At 46.1% G+C, this 18,979-nt stretch overlaps 1 protein-coding gene across 1 annotated transcript in view; it reads left to right on the top strand.

Annotated features, from left to right (window-relative positions):
- The first annotated feature begins 209 nt into the window (after positions 1-209).
- The window catches only part of LOC140074664 (rhomboid-related protein 1), a 32,396-nt gene continuing 13,626 nt past the window's right edge, over positions 210-18,979 (top strand). The window contains exons 1-3 of the mRNA XM_072119724.1: positions 210-491; positions 14,069-14,227; positions 16,059-16,283. Of these exons, the coding sequence (XP_071975825.1) occupies positions 453-491; positions 14,069-14,227; positions 16,059-16,283 (423 nt within the window). The 5' untranslated portion in view covers positions 210-452. The remainder of the gene's footprint in view (positions 492-14,068; positions 14,228-16,058; positions 16,284-18,979) is intronic.

Genomic DNA, 18,979 nt, shown 5'->3' with positions numbered 1-18,979 from the left:
GATGCTCAGGTGATGGTCAGGGGGTACAGTGCTGGTCTGGGGATGCTCAGGTGATGGTCAGGGGGTACAGTGGTGTTCTGGGGACGCTCAGGTGATGATGAGCAGCTCCCCCTCCCTCCAGGCTTGGCCCCCCATTCCTCGGCCTGCCATTGGCTGCTGGCTGCCACACACCTCCGTTCTCCGTGATTGGCAGGCGGTGCCCGGGCCTGGTGTGTGCGGGAGGAGGTACCAGCTCTCCTCCGTGTAGCAGCGTGCATTGGGTGGGCAGCTCTCCGGTATCTCGGCTGCAGCTGTCACTCACCCTCCATCCTCCCCTGTAACCCCGGAGCGGGGGCAGCTCTGCAGCTAGAGACCCCCGACCCCACAGCCCCCCACACACAGCCCCTCATACACAGCCCCCCACACACAGCCCCTCATACACAGCCCCCCACACACAGCCCCTCTGCGGGTATATGGACAGGAGCTCACTGCTGCGCCTCATCCAGGGGCAGGTAAGACATGGAGGAGGAGAGAGACTGCACCAGAGAGAGAGAGAGCGAGAGAGAGAGAGACTGCACCTACTGAGAGAGAGAGACTGCACCTACTGAGAGAGAGAGACTGCACCTACTGAGAGAGAGAGAGAGAGACTGCACCTACTGAGAGAGAGAGAGACTGCACCTACTGAGAGAGAGAGAGACTGCACCTACTGAGAGAGAGAGAGAGAGAGAGACTGCACCTACTGAGTGTATGAGAGAGACTGCACCTACTGAGTGTATGAGAGAGACTGCACCTACTGAGTGTATGAGAGAGACTGCACCTACTGAGTGTATGAGGGAGAGAGACTGCACCTACTGAGTGTATGAGGGAGAGAGAGACTGCACCTACTGAGTGTATGAGGGAGAGAGAGACTGCACCTACTGAGTGTATGAGGGAGAGAGAGACTGCACCTACTGAGTGTATGAGAGAGAGAGAGACTGCACCTACTGAGTGTATGAGAGAGAGAGAGACTGCACCTACTGAGTGTATGAGAGAGAGAGAGAGACTGCACCTACTGAGTGTATGAGAGAGACTGCACCTACTGAGTGTATGAGGGAGAGAGACTGCACCTACTGAGTGTATGAGGGAGAGAGACTGCACCTACTGAGTGTATGAGGGAGAGAGACTGCACCTACTGAGTGTATGAGAGAGAGAGAGACTGCACCTACTGAGTGTATGAGAGAGAGAGAGACTGCACCTACTGAGTGTATGAGAGAGAGAGAGACTGCACCTACTGAGTGTATGAGAGAGAGAGAGACTGCACCTACTGAGTGTATGAGAGAGAGAGAGACTGCACCTACTGAGTGTATGAGAGAGAGAGAGAGAGAGAGAGAGACTGCACCTACTGAGTGTATGAGAGAGAGAGAGACTGCACCTACTGAGTGTATGAGAGAGACTGCACCTACTGAGTGTATGAGAGAGAGACTGCACCTACTGAGTGTATAAGAGAGAGAGACTGCACCTACTGAGTGTATGAGAGAGAGAGACTGCACCTACTGAGTGTATGAGAGAGAGACTGCACCTACTGAGTGTATGAGAGAGAGAGAGAGAGAGAGAGACTGCACCTACTGAGTGTATGAGAGAGAGAGACTGCACCTACTGAGTGTATGAGAGAGAGAGAGAGAGAGAAAGAGAGAGACTGCACCTACTGAGAGAGAGAGAGACTGCACCTACTGAGAGAGAGAGAGACTGCACCTACTGAGAGAGAGAGAGAGACTGCACCTACTGAGAGAGAGAGACTGCACCTACTGAGAGAGAGAGAGACTGCACCTACTGAGAGAGAGAGACTGCACCTACTGAGAGAGAGAGAGAGAGAGAGACTGCACCTACTGAGAGAGAGAGAGACTGCACCTACTGAGAGAGAGAGAGACTGCACCTACTGAGAGAGAGAGAGACTGCACCTACTGAGAGAGAGAGAGACTGCACCTACTGAGAGAGAGAGACTGCACCTACTGAGAGAGAGAGACTGCACCTACTGAGAGAGAGAGAGAGAGACTGCACCTACTGAGTGTATGAGAGATAGAGAGACTGCACCTACTGAGTGTATGAGAGATAGAGAGACTGCACCTACTGAGTGTATGAGAGAGAGAGAGAGAGAGAGAGAGAGAGACTGCACCTACTGAGTGTATGAGAGAGAGAGAGAGAGAGAAAGAGAGAGACTGCACCTACTGAGAGAGAGAGAGACTGCACCTACTGAGAGAGAGAGAGACTGCACCTACTGAGAGAGAGAGAGAGACTGCACCTACTGAGAGAGAGAGACTGCACCTACTGAGAGAGAGAGAGACTGCACCTACTGAGAGAGAGAGACTGCACCTACTGAGAGAGAGAGAGAGAGAGAGACTGCACCTACTGAGAGAGAGAGAGACTGCACCTACTGAGAGAGAGAGAGACTGCACCTACTGAGAGAGAGAGACTGCACCTACTGAGAGAGAGAGAGACTGCACCTACTGAGAGAGAGAGAGACTGCACCTACTGAGAGAGAGAGACTGCACCTACTGAGAGAGAGAGAGAGAGACTGCACCTACTGAGTGTATGAGAGAGAGAGAGACTGCACCTACTGAGTGTATGAGAGATAGAGAGACTGCACCTACTGAGTGTATGAGAGATAGAGAGACTGCACCTACTGAGTGTATGAGAGAGAGAGAGAGAGAGAGAGAGAGAGACTGCACCTACTGAGTGTATGAGAGAGAGAGAGACTGCACCTACTGAGTGTATGAGAGAGAGAGAGAGAGAGAGACTGCACCTACTGAGTGTATGAGAGAGAGAGACTGCACCTACTGAGTGTATGAGAGAGAGAGAGAAAGAGAGAGACTGCACCTACTGAGAGAGAGAGACTGCACCTACTGAGAGAGAGAGAGACTGCACCTACTGAGAGAGAGAGAGACTGCACCTACTGAGTGTATGAGAGAGAGAGACTGCACCTACTGAGTGTATGAGAGAGAGAGAGACTGCACCTACTGAGTGTAAGAGAGAGAGAGAGAGAGAGAGACTGCACCTACTGAGTGTATGAGAGAGAGAGACTGCACCTACTGAGTGTATGAGAGAGAGAGAGAGAGAGAAAGAGAGAGACTGCACCTACTGAGAGAGAGAGAGAGAGACTGCACCTACTGAGAGAGACTGCACCTACTGAGAGAGAGACTGCACCTACTGAGTGTATGAGAGAGAGAGAGAGAGACTGCACCTACTGAGTGTATGAGAGAGAGAGAGAGAGACTGCACCTACTGAGTGTATGAGAGAGAGAGAGACTGCACCTACTGAGTGTATGAGAGAGAGAGAGACTGCACCTACTGAGTGTATGAGAGAGAGAGAGAGAGAGACTGCACCTACTGAGTGTATGAGAGAGAGAGACTGCACCTACTGAGTGTATGAGAGAGAGAGAGAAAGAGAGAGACTGCACCTACTGAGAGAGAGAGAGACTGCACCTACTGAGAGAGAGAGACTGCACCTACTGAGAGAGAGAGAGACTGCACCTACTGAGTGTATGAGAGAGAGAGAGACTGCACCTACTGAGTGTATGAGAGAGAGAGAGAGAGAGACTGCACCTACTGAGTGTATGAGAAAGAGAGAGAGACTGCACCTACTGAGTGTATGAGAGAGAGAGAGAGACTGCACCTACTGAGTGTATGAGAGAGAGACTACACCTACTGAGTGTATGAGAGAGAGAGACTACACCTACTGAGTGTATGAGAGAGAGAGAGACTGCACCTACTGAGTGTATGAGAGAGAGAGACTGCACCTACTGAGTGTATGAGAGAGAGAGAGAGACTGCACCTACTGAGTGTATGAGAGAGAGAGAGACTGCACCTACTGAGTGTATGAGAGAGAGAGAGACTGCACCTACTGAGTGTATGAGAGAGAGAGAGAGACTGCACCTACTGAGTGTATGAGAGAGAGAGAGAGACTGCACCTACTGAGTGTATGAGAGAGAGACTGCACCTACTGAGTGTATGAGAGAGAGAGAGACTGCACCTACTGAGTGTATGAGAGAGAGAGAGACTGCACCTACTGAGTGTATGAGAGAGAGACTGCACCTACTGAGTGTATGAGAGAGAGAGAGAGAGACTGCACCTACTGAGTGTATGAGAGAGAGAGACTGCACCTACTGAGTGTATGAGAGAGAGAGAGACTGCACCTACTGAGTGTATGAGAGAGAGAGACTGCACCTACTGAGTGTATGAGAGAGAGAGAGAGGGAGTGAGACTGCACCTATTGAGTGTATGAGAGAGAGAGAGACTGCACCTATTGAGTGTATGAGAGAGAGAGAGACTGCACCTACTGAGTGTATGAGAGAGAGACTGCACCTACTGAGTGTATGAGAGAGATACTGCACCTACTGAGTGTATGAGAGAGAGACTGCACCTACTGAGTGTATGAGAAAGAGAGAGAGACTGCACCTACTGAGTGTATGAGAGAGAGACTACACCTACTGAGAGAGAGAGAGACTGCACCTACTGAGTGTATGAGAGAGAGAGAGACTGCACCTACTGAGTGTATGAGAGAGAGAGAGACTGCACCTACTGAGTGTATGAGAGAGAGAGAGACTGCACCTACTGAGTGTATGAGAGAGAGAGACTGCACCTACTGAGTGTATGAGAGAGAGAGACTGCACCTACTGAGTGTATGAGAGAGAGAGACTGCACCTACTGAGTGTATGAGATAGAGAGACTGCACCTACTGAGTGTATGAGAGAGAGAGAGACTGCACCTACTGAGTGTATGAGAGAGAGAGAGAGACTGCACCTACTGAGTGTATGAGAGAGAGAGAGACTGCACCTACTGAGAGAGAGAGAGACTACACCTACTGAGAGAGAGAGAGACTGCACCTACTGAGTGTATGAGAGAGAGAGACTGCACCTACTGAGTGTATGAGAGAGAGAGAGAGACTGCACCTACTGAGTGTATGAGAGAGAGAGAGACTGCACCTACTGAGTGTATGAGAGAGAGAGAGACTGCACCTACTGAGTGTATGAGAGAGAGAGACTGCACCTACTGAGTGTATGAGAGAGAGAGACTGCACCTACTGAGTGTATGAGAGAGAGAGACTGCACCTACTGAGTGTATGAGAGAGACTGCACCTACTGAGTGTATGAGAGAGAGAGACTGCACCTACTGAGTGTATGAGATAGAGAGACTGCACCTACTGAGTGTATGAGAGAGACTGCACCTACTGAGTGTATAAGAGAGAGAGACTGCACCTACTGAGTGTATGAGATAGAGAGACTGCACCTACTGAGTGTATGAGAGAGAGAGACTGCACCTACTGAGTGTATGAGAGAGAGAGAGACTGCACCTACTGAGTGTATGAGAGAGAGAGAGACTGCACCTACTGAGTGTATGAGAGAGAGAGAGACTGCACCTACTGAGTGTATGAGAGAGAGAGAGAGACTGCACCTACTGAGTGTATGAGAGAGAGAGAGACTGCACCTACTGAGTGTATGAGAGAGAGACTACACCTACTGAGTGTATGAGAGAGAGACTACACCTACTGAGTGTATGAGAGAGAGAGAGACTGCACCTACTGAGTGTATGAGAGAGAGAGAGAGACTGCACCTACTGAGTGTATGAGAGAGAGAGAGAGAGACTGCACCTACTGAGTGTATGAGAGAGAGAGAGAGACTGCACCTACTGAGTGTATGAGAGAGAGAGAGACTGCACCTACTGAGTGTATGAGAGAGACTGCACCTATTGAGTGTATGAGAGAGAGAGAGAGAGACTGCACCTATTGAGTGTATGAGAGAGAGAGACTGCACCTACTGAGTGTATGAGAGAGAGAGACTGCACCTACTGAGTGTATGAGAGAGAGAGAGACTGCACCTACTGAGTGTATGAGAGAGAGACTGCACCTACTGAGTGTATGAGAGAGAGAGAGAGACTGCACCTACTGAGTGTATGAGTGAGAGAGAGAGACTGCACCTACTGAGTGTATGAGAGAGAGACTGCACCTACTGAGTGTATGAGAGAGAGAGAGACTGCACCTACTGAGTGTATGAGAGAGAGAGACTGCACCTACTGAGTGTATGAGAGAGAGAGACTGCACCTACTGAGTGTATGAGAGAGAGAGACTGCACCTACTGAGTGTATGAGAGAGACTGCACCTACTGAGTGTATGAGAGAGAGAGAGACTGCACCTACTGAGTGTATGAGAGAGAGAGACTGCACCTACTGAGTGTATGAGAGAGAGAGACTGCACCTACTGAGTGTATGAGAGAGAGAGACTGCACCTACTGAGTGTATGAGAGAGAGAGACTGCACCTACTGAGTGTATGAGAGAGAGAGACTGCACCTACTGAGTGTATGAGAGAGAGAGACTGCACCTACTGAGTGTATGAGAGAGAGACTGCACCTACTGAGTGTATGAGAGAGAGAGACTGCACCTACTGAGTGTATGAGAGAGAGAGACTGCACCTACTGAGTGTATGAGAGAGAGACTGCACCTACTGAGTGTATGAGAGAGAGAGAGTGAGACTGCACCTACTGAGTGTATGAGAGGTTCAGGAGAGTATATGTTGCACTGCCTGTAATGGACAGAGGAGATGTGATGTATCAGGGAGGAGGAGAGAGACTGCTATGGATGTGACAGCTGAGAGGTGACAGAGGAGAGAGATGTGGGCGCCGTATAATCTACTACTATGTATTACTGATGAGATGTCAGAGAGAACAGAGAGACATGAGACATAGAGCTAAGGTCAATCAAGGACAATATTTTATATATTTTCACTATTTCTTTTCCTGAATTATCTGGTTTTATAAGAAATTGTAGCAGTGGGAAAGTCCATGACCAATAATATACCATGTGCTGATCAATACTTACATCATCAATCTCATTAACAAGGAGGTCTGATGGATTTTATTAGTAATGATTTACAAGACTATAACTACTATAATACTGCCCCCTATGTACAGGAATATAACTACTATAATACTGCCCCCTATGTACAAGAATATAACTACTATAATACTGCCCCCTATGTACAAGAATATAACTACTATAATACTTCTCCCTATGTACAAGACTATAACTACTATAATACTGCCCCCTATGTACAGGAATATAACTACTATAATACTGCCCCCTATGTACAGGAATATAACTACTATAATACTGCCCCCTATGTACAAGAATATAACTACTATAATACTGCCCCCTATGTACAAGAATATAACTATTATAATACTGCCCCCTATGTACAGGAATATAACTACTATAATACTGCCCCTATGTACAGGAATATAAGTACTATAATACTGCCCCCTATGTACAGGAATATAACTACTATAATACTGCCCCCTATGTACAGGAATATAACTACTATAATACTGCCCCCTATGTACAAGAATATAACTACTATAATACTGCCCCCTATGTACAAGAATATAACTACTATAATACTGCCCCCTATGTACAAGAATATAACTACTATAATACTGCCCCCTATGTACAAGAATATAACTACTATAATACTGCCCCCTATGTACAGGAATATAACTACTATAATACTGCCCCCTATGTACAAGAATATAACTACTATAATACCGCCCCCTATGTACAAGAATATAACTACTATAATACTGCCCCCTATGTACAAGAATATAACTACTATAATACTTCCCCTATGTACAAGAATATAACTACTATAATACTGCCCCTATGTACAGGAATATAACTACTATAATACTGCCCCCTATGTACAAGAATATAACTACTATAACACTGCCCCCTATGTACAAGAATATAACTACTATAATACTGCCCCCTATGTACAAGAATATAACTACTATAATACTGCCCCCTATGTACAGGAATATAACTACTATAATACTGCCCCCTATGTACAAGAATATCACTACTATAATACTGCCCCCTATGTACAAGAATATAACTACTATAATACTGCCCCCTATGTACAAGAATATAACTACTATAATACTGCCCCCTATGTACAAGAATATAACTACTATAATACTGCCCCCTATGTACAGGAATATAACTACTATAATACTGCCCCCTATGTACAAGAATATAACTACTATAATACCGCCCCCTATGTACAAGAATATAACTACTATAATACCGCCCCCTATGTACAAGAATATAACTACTATAATACTTCCCCTATGTACAAGAATATAACTACTATAATACTGCCCCTATGTACAGGAATATAACTACTATAATACTGCCCCCTATGTACAAGAATATAACTACTATAACACTGCCCCCTATGTACAAGAATATAACTACTATAATACTGCCCCCTATGTACAAGAATATAACTACTATAATACTGCCCCCTATGTACAGGAATATAACTACTATAATACTGCCCACTATGTACAAGAATATAACTACTATAATACTGCCCCCTATGTACAGGAATATAACTACTATAATACTGCCCCCTATGTACAAGAATATCACTACTATAATACTGCCCCCTATGTACAAGAATATAACTACTATAATACTGCCCCCTATGTACAAGAATATAACTACTATAATACTGCCCCCTATGTACAAGAATATAACTACTATAATACTGCCCCCTATGTACAGGGATATAACTACTATAATACTGCCCCCTATGTACAAGAATATAACTACTATAATACTGCCCCCTATGTACAAGAATATAACTACTATAATACTGCTTCCTATGTACAGGAATATAACTACTATAATACTGCCCCCTATGTACAGGAATATAACTACTATAATACTGCCCCCTATGTACAGGAATATAACTACTATAATACTGTCCCCTATGTACAAGAATATGACTACTATAATACTGCCCCCTATGTACAGGAATATAACTACTATAATACTGCCCCCTATGTACAAGAATATAACTACTATACTACTGACCCCAATGTACAGGAATATAACTACTATAATACTGCCCCCTATGTACAAGAATATAACTACTATAATACTGCCCCCTATGTACAAGAATATAACTACTATAATACTGCCCCCTATGTACAAGAATATAACTACTATAATACTGCCCCCTATGTACAAGAATATAACTACTATAATACTGCCCCCTATGTACAAGAATATGACGACTATAATACTGCCCCCTATGTACAAGAATATGACTACTATAATACTGCCCCCTATGTACAAGAATATGACTACTATAATACTGCCCCCTATGTACAGGAATATAACTACTATAATACTGCCCCCTATGTACAGGAATATAACTACTATAATACTGCCCCCTATGTACAATAATATAACTACTATAATACTGCCCCCTATGTACAAGAATATAACTACTATAATACTGCCCCCTATGTACAATAATATAACTACTATAATACTGCCTCCTATGTACAAGAATATAACTACTATAATACTGCCCCCTATGTACAAGAATATAACTACTATAATACTGCTTCCTATGTACAGGAATATAACTGCTATAATACTGCCCCCTATGTACAGGAATATAACTACTATAATACTGCCCCCTATGTACAAGAATATAACTACTATAATACTGCCCCCTATGTACAAGAATATAACTACTATAATACTGCCCCCTATGTACAAGAATATAACTACTATAATACTGCCCCCTATGTACAAGAATATAACTACTATAATACTGCCCCTATGTTCAGGAATATAACTACTATAATACTGCCCCCTATGTACAGGAATATAACTACTATAATACTGCCCCCTATGTACAGGAATATAACTACTATAATACTGCCCCCTATGTACAGGAATATAACTACTATAATACTGTCCCCTATGTACAAGAATATAACTACTATAATACTGACCCTATGTACAAGAATATAACTACTATAATACTGCCCCTATGTACAGGAATATAACTACTATAATACTGCTTCCTATGTACAGGAATATTACTACTATAATACTGCCCCCTATGTACAGGAATATAACTACTATAATACTGCCCCCTATGTACAGGAATATAACTACTATAATACTGCCCCCTATGTACAGGAATATAACTACTATAATACTGCCCCCATGTACAAGAATATAACTACTATAATACTGCCCCCATGTACAAGAATATAACTACTATAATACTGCTTCCTATGTACAGGAATATAACTACTATAATACTGCCCCCTATGTACAAGAATATAACTACTATAATACTGCCCCCTATGTGCAAGAATTTATATTTAGGACATGTGGGTAGATGCAGGTGGGACTGTGATAAAACCAGCTGAGGGTCATGTAGTGAAATGTTCTGTGTGTGGGCGACTTGTGATATGAAAATAAACCTAATTATTGAGGCAATAGAATTATTAAGAGAAAACAAGGACAGACGCTGTGCAGAAAGCAAGCAGCGTGCATGGCACATACCACATATCCTGTATATACTACACCACACAGGAGACACATCCTCTATATACTACACCACACAGGAGACACATCCTCTATATACTACACCACACAGGAGACACCTCCTCTATATACTACACCACACAGGAGACACATCCTCTATATACTACACCACACAGGAGACACCTCCTCTATATACTACACCACACAGGAGACGCATCCTCTATATACTACACCACACAGGAGACGCCTCCTCTATATACTACACCACACCGGAGACGCATCCTCTATATACTACACCACACAGGAGACGCATCCTCTATATACTACACCACACAGGAGGCGCATCCTCTATATACTACACCACACAGGAGACACATCCTCTATATACTACACCACACAGGAGACACATCCTCTATATACTACACCACACAGGAGACGCATCCTCTATATACTACACCACACAGGAGACGCATCCTCTATATACTACACCACACTGGAGATGCATCCTCTATATACTACACCACACTGGAGATGCATCCTCTATATACTACACCACACAGGAGACGCATCCTCTATATACTACACCACACAGGAGACACATCCTCTATATACTACACCACACAGGAGACACATCCTCTATATACTACACCACACAGGACACATCCTCTATATACTACACCACACAGGAGACACATCCTCTATATACTACACCACACAGGAGACACATCCTCTATATACTACACCACACAGGAGACACCTCCTCTATATACTACACCACACAGGAGACGCATCCTCTATATACTACACCACACAGGAGACGCCTCCTCTATATACTACACCACACCGGAGACGCATCCTCTATATACTACACCACACAGGAGACGCATCCTCTATATACTACACCACACAGGAGGCGCATCCTCTATATACTACACCACACAAGAGACACATCCTCTATATACTACACCACACAGGAGACACATCCTCTATATACTACACCACACAGGAGACGCATCCTCTATATACTACACCACACAGGAGACGCATCCTCTATATACTACACCACACTGGAGATGCATCCTCTATATACTACACCACACTGGAGATGCATCCTCTATATACTACACCACACTGGAGACGCATCCTCTATATACTACACCACACAGGAGACGCATCCTCTATATACTACACCACACAGGAGACACATCCTCTATATACTACACCACACAGGAGACACATCCTCTATATACTACACCACACAGGAGACACATCCTCTATATACTATACCACACAGGAGACACATCCTCTATATACTACACCACACAGGAGACACATCCTCTATATACTACACCACACAGGAGACACATCCTCTATATACTACACCACACAGGAGACACATCCTCTATATACTACACCACACAGTAGACACATCCTCTATATACTACACCACACAGTAGACACATCCTCTATACACTACACCACACAGGAGACACATCCTCTATATACTACACCACACAGGAGATATATCCTCTATATACTACACCACACAGGACACATCCTTTATATACTACACCACACAGGAGACACATCCTCTATATACTACACCACACTGGAGACACATCCTCTATATACTACACCACACAGGAGACACATCCTCTATATACTACACCATACAGGACACATCCTCTATATACTACACCACACAGGAGATATATCCTCTATATACTATACCACACAGGAGACACATCCTCTATATACTACACCACACAGGAGACACATCCTCTATATACTACACCACACAGGAGACACATCCTCTATATACTACACCATACAGGACACATCCTCTATATACTACACCACACCGGAGACACATCCTCTATATACTACACCACACCGGAGACACATCCTCTATATACTACACCACACAGGAGATATATCCTCTATATACTACACCACACAGGAGACACATCCTCTATATAATACACCACAGAGGAGACACATCCTCTATATACTACACCACACAGGAGACACATCCTCTATATACTACACCACACAGGAGACACATCCTCTATATACTACACCACACAGGAGACACATCCTCTATATACTACACCACACAGGACACATCCTTTATATACTACACCACACAGGAGACACATCCTCTATATACTACACCACACAGGAGACACATCCTCTATATACTACACCACACAGGAGACACATCCTCTATATACTACACCACACAGGAGACACATTCTCTATATACTACACCACACAGGAGACACATCCTCTATATACTACACCACACAGGAGACACATCCTCTATATACTACACCACACAGGAGACACATTCTCTATATACTACACCACACAGGAGACACATTCTCTATATACTACACCACACAGGAGACACATCCTCTATATACTACACCACACAGGAGATATATCCTCTATATACTATACCACACAGGAGACGCCTCCTCTATATACTACACCACACCGGAGACACATCCTCTATATACTACACCACACTGGAGATGCATCCTCTATATACTACACCACACTGGAGATGCATCCTCTATATACTACACCACACTGGAGATGCATCCTCTATATACTACACCACACTGGAGATGCATCCTCTATATACTACACCACACAGGAGACGCATCCTCTATATACTACACCACACAGGAGACGCATCCTCTATATAATACACCACAGAGGAGACACATCCTCTATATACTACACCACACAGGAGACACATCCTCTATATACTACACCATACAGGACACATCCTCTATATACTACACCACACCGGAGACACATCCTCTATATACTACACCACACCGGAGACACATCCTCTATATACTACACCACACAGGAGATATATCCTCTATATACTACACCACACAGGAGACACATCCTCTATATAATACACCACAGAGGAGACACATCCTCTATATACTACACCACACAGGAGACGCATCCTCTATATACTACACCACACAGGAGACACATCTTCTATATACTACACCACACAGGAGACACATCCTCTATATACTACACCACACAGGAGATATATCCTCTATATACTACACCACACAGGACACATCCTTTATATACTACACCACACAGGAGACACATCCTCTATATACTACACCACACAGGAGACACATCCTCTATATACTACACCACACAGGAGACACATCCTCTATATACTACACCACACAGGAGACACATCCTCTATATACTACACCACACAGGAGACACATTCTCTATATACTACACCACACAGGAGACACATCCTCTATATACTACACCACACAGGAGACACATCCTCTATATACTACACCACACAGGAGACACATTCTCTATATACTACACCACACAGGAGACACATCCTCTATATACTACACCACACAGGAGATATATCCTCTATATACTATACCACACAGGAGGAGATATGACACATCCTCTATATACTACACCACACAAGAGGAGAGTTGACGCATCCTCCATATCATATACCTGGCTAAACGTCAATATCTGATTCAGTATTATGTATGCGGCACCACCACAACCATAGCCGTGTTACATAGCCGGTTCTTTGAAGGCAGCCATAAGCTTGATGTGCCCTCAGTGTGAAGTGGGCTGGACAGTTCTGGGCCAGTTGTACTAGTAACATCACTTCTGGCCTCTTTTTCAGCTTGACCCAGACAACACGGGTTTTGTATGTGCTGAGACGTTCGCCACTTTGGTAAACAACCATGAGCTGCCCCTGGACCCCGCAAAGCTGGAGATGTTATTTGCCCTGTCACAGGGCAATGAGGAGGGACAGATCTGCTACCCACAGCTCGTGGACCTGGTGAGTAATAGACAAGGCGATCTTTTGTATCTCATAACAAATCTCATTCCCATTATGTCAGGGATAGTAGGGAGGAGTGCCCCTTTAAATGTGGGCAGACAGTGTGGTGTCCCAAGCTTCAGTACTGGGATCACGTCCCCTCAGTCACGGCAGCTGCTAAAGGACACAAGTAAATACTGGCAGGTCACAAGATCCTCAGGGGCTGGATCTCCTCATTAAAGAAGCTTGAATCTAGCGCCCGCTCACATGATGTAATTCACATGTTGCCGAAAGTCGGCGCGTCAGCGCACCATGTGACCAAGTCTCAGGTTCAACCATCTGCACCAGGAAGATACAGCCCCTATAGAATCAGCTAAGGTCCATAAACACCTGAAGATGTGACTGTGCAGTGACTGAGGGGTCTGGATCTCCCCTGGACACAAGCTCCAGACCTTGGTCTCCTGATGTTGATGCATCACTACATCATGTGACCACCCCGGTAATGTCCCACCGCTGCTTACTAGAAGTTGCTTGGTTATAGAAATTGGGTTCCTCCTTTTCAGTAACCAGCCAGATACAATAAAGCAGCTGCAGCCTGAGAATTTCACAACCCATTCATAGCATCCTACCCCAGCACTAAGCCATATGGGTCCTAAACTACACCCTACATTATGCAGCTATTCCAGGCACTCCCCTAAACATCCTGCTAACCATATTAATTAGGAGTCAATACATAGCTGCCGATTGGTTTTCTCAGGCTAACCTCTCAGGGCAGGGGTCGGGAACCTTTTTGGCTGACGGAGCCATACAATATGCACATGTCCCCAGTAAATAGGTAGCCCCGGCACATGTCCCCAGTAAATAGGTAGCCCCGGCACATGCCCCCCAGTAGATAGGTAGCCACAACACATGCCTCTCCGTAGATAGGTAGCCACGGCACATGCCTCTCCGTAGATAGGTAGCCACGGCACATGCCTCCCCGTAGATAGGTAGCCACGGCACATGCCTCCCCGTAGATAGGTAGCCACGGCACATGCCTCCCCGTAGATAGGTAGCCACGGCACATGCCTCCCCGTAGATAGGTAGCCACGGCACATGCCTCCCCGTAGATAGGTAGCCACGGCACATGCCTCCCCGTAGATAGGTAGCCACGGCACATGCCTCCCAGTAGATAGGTAGCCCCGGCACATGCCCCCCCAGTAGATAGGTAGCCCCGGCACATGCCTCCCAGTAGATGGGTGGCCACAGCACATGACCCCCAGTAGATAGGTAGCTACAGAACATGCCCGCAGTAGATAGGTAGTCATAGCAAAAAAAAAAAAAGTGAATACTCGCCTACCTGCTCTCCCTACAGCGGCTTCTCATCAGTCCCGCGCTCTTCTCTATGACTCAGGCGCCGCTGCCATGGTTGCTTAGGCAATGGCGCCTGGGTCATAGAGAGGAGTGGATGCTACTATACCATATGACACGGGCGCTGTCACCTAAGCAATGGAGCTATTAATCAATGATTCGTCAGATGCAGCCATCAAAACAGCCACATATGGCTCCTGCGCCATAGGTTCCCTACCCCTGCCTTAGGGTGATGGCACACATGATGTTTTCAGTCACGCATCAGTTTTTGTCCGTTTTCCCCAAACGCATGCTTAAAAAACGGACCAAAAACGCCATGTGAGGCATCACCCTTATATTTATGTTCTATTTCATCTCCATTTCAAGATCTCTGCTTGCTATTAGTTTTTCTTTTTCTATTCTGCCGATTTTTCCTTTGACACTTGTGTGATATAAGGATACAGACATGTCATGGATAATTGCTTCCAGGATCATGTAGCATCTTCCTTGTGTCTTCCTACAGATAAGCAGTAAGAGGTCGAGTAGTTTTCGGCGAGCCATCGGCAGCGGGCAGAGAGCTCTCCCCCGTGATGTGCTGCTGGATCAGGCCGGGCTGGGGGTCTATAAGAGATTTGTGCGCTATGTGGCCTATGAGATCCTACCGGGGGAAATGGAGAGGAGGTGGTACTTCTACCAGCATCGCCCCTGCCCACCACCTGTATTCATGGCCGCTGTCACCCTCACACAGGCAAGTTACCATGAGAGCCGGTGCAGATGGAAAATCACTGTCATACCTCCCAAAGGATGCACGTCCTGATTACAGCTCTATGTGTGTCATCCGGAGCGAGTACAGCTACACGCATCAGGAATATCTCATATCTCATTATCTATTACATATCTATATCTATGGATCTATCTCAGCACGTAACAGCGCAGTCCAAAAAGCAATATAGGAAGTCAGGGTGTAATCCCAATCCTTCTCCCAGCAGAGGTTTTCAGATATAGATCCCAGAGGGTGCACCACTCTATACACCTGATCAGCCGAAAGATTGCAGTGTGAGGTGTAACACTGGCCTTATTTAAAGGGCACCTACCACCCCGATTCTACCTATAAAGGTAGAAGGGGTGGTAGGTGGATGGATGGGACGTGAGAATAGCTCTTTTTTGGGCTAATCCTCACGTCCCGGGTGTCTTTTAGAAAACTTTATTGCAGGTATATGCAAATTTTTTTATGCGGCTACTGGGGCGTGGAGTAGCCGGACATGAGGCTACTAGTCGCGGCTACTCCACGCCCCAGTAGCCACGTTACTCCGCCTACCAGGTAATCTTCCAGGAGCTGCGCGCCCTCGTCCGGGTCCCCTGCGTTCTGCATTTTGCATATACCTGCAATAAAGTTTTCTAAAAGACACCCGGGACGTGAGGATTAGCCCAAAAAAGAGCTATTCTCACGTCCCATCCATCCACCTACCACCCCTTCTACCTTTATAGGTAGAATCGGGGTGGTAGGTGCCCTTTAAAGGAGTGTTTCCACTTTGATAAGTAAATATTATTGTTTCCATGATAAAATATAAAACAAATTTCCAATACACTTTCTGTATCAGTTGCTCCTGGCTTTCTAGATCTCTGCTTGCTGTCCTGCTATAGAAACTTCTGTGTTTACTTCCAGTGGACACAAATCTGACCCGCGGGGCTCGTTAGTATAATAGAGAGTAATCAGAGCCGTGTGATATAAGGAGCCGCGCACCTGTGTGATATAAGGAGCCGCGCACCTGTGTGATATAACGAGCCGCGCACCTGTGTGATATAACGAGCCGCGCACCTGTGTGATATAATGAGACATGCACCTGTGTGATATAAGGAGCCGCGCACCTGTGTGATATAACGAGCCGCGCACCTGTATGATATAACGAGCCGTGCACCTGTGTGATATAATGAGACATGCACCTGTGTGATATAACGAGCCGCGCACCTGTGTGATATAACGAGCCGCGCACCTGTGTGATATAACGAGCCGCGCACCTGTGTGATATAACGAGCCGCGCACCTGTGTGATATAACGAGCCGCGCACCTGTGTGATATAACGAGCCGCGCACCTGTGTGATATAACGAGCCGCGCACCTGTGTGATATAACGAGCCGCGCACCTGTGTGATATAACGAGCCGCGCACCTGTGTGATATAACGAGCCGCGCACCTGTGTGATATAACGAGCCGCGCACCTGTGTGATATAACGAGCCGCGCACCTGTGTGATATAACGAGCCGCGCACCTGTGTGATATAACGAGCCGCGCACCTGTGTGATATAATCAGCCGCGCACCTGTGTGATATAACCAGCCGCGCACCTGTGTGATATAACGAGCCACGCACCTGTGTGATATAAGGAGCCGCGCACCTGTCTGATATAACCAGCCGCGCACCTGTGTGATATAACCAGCCGCGCACCTGTGTGATATAACGAGCCGTGCACCTGTGTGATATAATGAGACATGCACCTGTGTGATATAACGAGCCGCGCACCTGTGTGATATAACGAGCCGCGCACCTGTGTGATATAACGAGCCGCGCACCTGTGTGATATAACGAGCCGCGCACCTGTGTGATATAACGAGCCGCGCACCTGTGTGATATAACGAGCCGCGCACCTGTGTGATATAACGAGCCGCGCACCTGTGTGATATAACGAGCCGCGCACCTGTGTGATATAACGAGCCGCGCACCTGTGTGATATAACGAGCCGCGCACCTGTGTGATATAACGAGCCGCGCACCTGTGTGATATAACGAGCCGCGCACCTGTGTGATATAACGAGCCGCGCACCTGTGTGATATAACGAGCCGCGCACCTGTGTGATATAATCAGCCGCGCACCTGTGTGATATAACCAGCCGCGCACCTGTGTGATATAACGAGCCACGCACCTGTGTGATATAAGGAGCCGCGCACCTGTCTGATATAACCAGCCGCGCACCTGTGTGATATAACCAGCCGCGCACCTGTGTGATATAAGGAGCCGCGCACCTGTGTGATATAAAACGAGCCGCGCACCTGTGTGATATAAGGAGCCGCGCACCTGTGTGATATAACGAGCCGCGCACCTGTGTGATATAAGGAGCCGCGCACCTGTGTGATATAACGAGCCGCGCACCTGTGTGATATAAGGAGCCGCGCACCTGTGTGATATAAGGAGCCGCGCACCTGTGTGATATAACGAGCCGCGCACCTGTGTGATATAACGAGCCGCGCACCTGTGTGATATAACGAGCCGCGCACCTGTGTGATATAACGAGCCGCGCACCTGTGTGATATAACGAGCCGCGCACCTGTGTGATATAACGAGCTGTGCACCTGTGTGACCAGGGTTCGATTTCTATCCACTGGATGTGACATAGCAGCTTTCTATAGCAGGACAGCAAGCAGAGATCTAGAAAACTGTGAGGCATTGA

This window comes from Engystomops pustulosus, chromosome 8 (genome assembly GCF_040894005.1).
Source record: "Engystomops pustulosus chromosome 8, aEngPut4.maternal, whole genome shotgun sequence".
Classification (NCBI taxonomy): Eukaryota; Metazoa; Chordata; class Amphibia; order Anura; family Leptodactylidae; genus Engystomops; species Engystomops pustulosus.
Note: the sequence above shows the minus strand (reverse complement) of the source record. Positions and strands in the feature narration are given on the sequence as shown.